This window comes from Sabethes cyaneus, chromosome 2 (genome assembly GCF_943734655.1).
Source record: "Sabethes cyaneus chromosome 2, idSabCyanKW18_F2, whole genome shotgun sequence".
Lineage (NCBI taxonomy): Eukaryota > Metazoa > Arthropoda > Insecta > Diptera > Culicidae > Sabethes > Sabethes cyaneus.
In genome coordinates, this window is record NC_071354.1 from 32,021,900 (window position 1) to 32,024,763 (window position 2,864).

A 2,864-nucleotide genomic window follows, 5' to 3' on the forward strand; every position below is an offset into this window, starting at 1 on the left:
CGGAACGAACAAACTCTGTGTACATATATGTATATGCTCGGGTCTGCTTGCGTCTTTGCACTCTGCGGGCGGACAGACCGGGTAGCGGGTGGCAGGCAGGTGGAAACGTCCGAGGGCAGACGAAACGTCGAAGGTTTGAATTGCACACAGGCTCTTTCTACTTATTTTATTTCTTAGCTCGAACACGTACAAGTATGCTGAGCTGCGCAACCTAAGCTAAGCTAGCTATAGGCTTGCCTTCACGGATTGCCTTTTTGGCGTACGCACGTACAGTCCTCGTATCGGACGGACGACGGGTTCGAGGATCTGGCAGGCAACCGGGAACACAAGGGAATACCGGGTTACAGAGGGCGGGCTTGAAATGTGAGCAGTGCAATGAGCGCAGATTGCTATTCGAAAATGATGAGGGCTATGAACATCATTTTAAATGCTTTACATACGTCAAATTTACACAAGTTTTCTGGCTGATTGTGAGCCAAGTTTGCTGCTGCTGCTGCTGCTGCAGCGAGCTCGTTTGTGAGAGGTGAAGAAAATATCATTAAGTTTATTACAGGAGTTATTGCTGGGTGTTTCTTCGTTTTGCAACGAACTGCACTACGCAATCGACGGGTAGAATAAAAAGTAAATGAAACGTTTTCGATTCTCAAAAACATTTGATGTCTTCTATTAATAGCTTACCAAACTGCAACGTAAGGAAAATGGCCAATTTTCTTCTCCAAACAAATTGTTGTGTGCAGAGAGCAATTTGATACACTCCAATAGAAAAGATGCGTGAATCGTTTCTGGAATCTGCGTTTTACGGGACACTGTCCAATCACAGGAGGCGTTCAACGTTAGGAAAATTGCTCTATTTGTAAATTTTATGTTCATTCTAGGTAATTTACAATTTATGCAGATATTTTAGCATGATTAGGGCATTGGCCGAGGTGCAAAGGCACATTAACTATCAGTAATGGCTCGATTTTTTTAGGGCGAGACAAGAGCGAGCGAATATGCCTTGTAATATTAAGAGAGAACCTTGTAATATTAAGGACGACGATTCTATGGTAGGTTCGTTTTTTACTTACACTTGAATCAAGTTAGTATTTTTTTATTCATACGCCACTGACCTCAGTGATCCAGTTACGGATTGCCGGGAAAGCAATACGAGCGTACACTCCGGGAACATTACCTAAGCAATCACTAGCACCCCACGAAACAGCCCCGATTTGGACGCCACCAGTCACCAATGGACCACCGCTGTCTCCATTACAAGCATCTCGACCAGGTTCGCTAGCGCAGAGCATACTAGAAACAGAGGAATACGTGACTAGAATCATTCTTAACCAAAATACTGCAAGTTGTTGTAGTTTTACTTACTCATCGGTAATCCTGTTGGCCGACCATCCAGCCCTACAGGTTTCCTGATCAATGACGGGAATATCAACCTTCTGAAGAATAGTCGGGAGCGATCCGGGACGACTCTAAGTGAAAAAAAAAATGTTTGCAGATCCACTCAACAATTTCAACAAAACTTAGCCTACTTACGGTTAGACCCCATCCAGACACGACGGCTCGGGTTCCTGCTGGGAAATAACTACCAGCAGCGGCCAAAGTTACAGCAGCAATATTGGCTCCCACGAAGCCATCCAGGCTGCGCAGAAGGGAGACATCATTTTCCAAAGTCCAATCATTATATTCTGGATGATTCACGATGCGTTCTATATAGAACACAACACCTTCAAGCCGACTGTTTGATCCTCCACGGAGAGTAATCTGAAAATAATCCTCATTACTACATTAACAATATTCAACACTGTCGCTTAACATACGGTGGACAAAACCGGAACGGGATACGTGCAGTGAGCGGCCGACAGGGCCCACCGATCCGAGATAACCGAGGCACCGCAGCTGTGCGACCCACTGTGCCGCAGCGAAAGCTGGTACGGGAAGTCTTCGATGTTAGCGTCGATACCTCCGACGATGCGGCCATTCACCGGAGGTCTCTCGGTTGGCGGCATCGTATGGTAAACACCGGGCATACGTCGGTTGTAACGCAGCCACACATCTTCCTCGGGACCAGCACAAACGGCTGCCACACACAGGGCGAACAACACGATTACCTTCATCTCAGATCACTCACTCCGGCGACAGAACAAATCTTCCCGACTTTACGGCGTTGGTCATCCTTTATAAGTACTGTCTCCTGACGGCTAACTGAATTTAAGGCAATAAAAATTATTGTTTTTATCGCACTCTTATCGATGAACTTCCTCTCAGCTGGACTGGACAAAGATTAGATACTTACGTCCGATTCTATTGACGATGGCAATAAGCTGCCGAAAACCAAACGGAAGTGCATCTTCTTATTCCAACTCGAAACCAGGGGTGACGCCAGGAGGTCCTGCTTTTCGCAACTTGAAAGATATAGTTTCAGTGACACTTTATTCGTACACATGTAAGTTGCTATTTAAAAAGTCTTGTATTCGTTTTTGAACTAATGGTTGTAGACTATGTATTAGCTTTTGTGTTTTTCTCTACATGTTATATTCGTCAAATAAATGTTCAGTAAGCCAAATGAACCAAATGATCTGAAGGTAATAGTTTAATTAATTTTATATGTAGGAGAATCCTCTTTTGAATGCCCCGTTTTTGTTTTGTTTTCTGTCACATTTATACTGTTTTTGGCTCCCTTTTTCCCTTTGCTCATCGGTTTTCGTTTTTTATATCCCATTTTTCTTCTTGTATGCTCCCGTTTTATCTTTCATCCATTTTTCTCTTCTCCTTTCTGCCCCATTTGCCCGTGTTTTGTCCCATGTCTCTCTTCTTATATAACATTAGCGTTCTGTTTTCCGTTTGCCTCGTTTTTGCTATCAGTTGCGTTT

General features: G+C 44.1%; 1 protein-coding gene across 1 annotated transcript; it reads right to left on the bottom strand.

Annotated features, from left to right (window-relative positions):
- Positions 1-1,094: 1,094 nt before the first annotated feature.
- Positions 1,095-2,108, bottom strand: LOC128737343 (trypsin-7-like). Its single transcript, XM_053831962.1, has 4 exons — positions 1,812-2,108; positions 1,528-1,755; positions 1,360-1,463; positions 1,095-1,287 (listed from the first exon to the last, which is right to left on the bottom strand). The coding sequence occupies exons 1-4, from the start codon at positions 2,106-2,108 to the stop codon at positions 1,095-1,097; spliced, it is 822 nt and encodes a 273-aa protein (XP_053687937.1).
- Between the last annotated feature and the right edge of the window lie 756 nt (positions 2,109-2,864).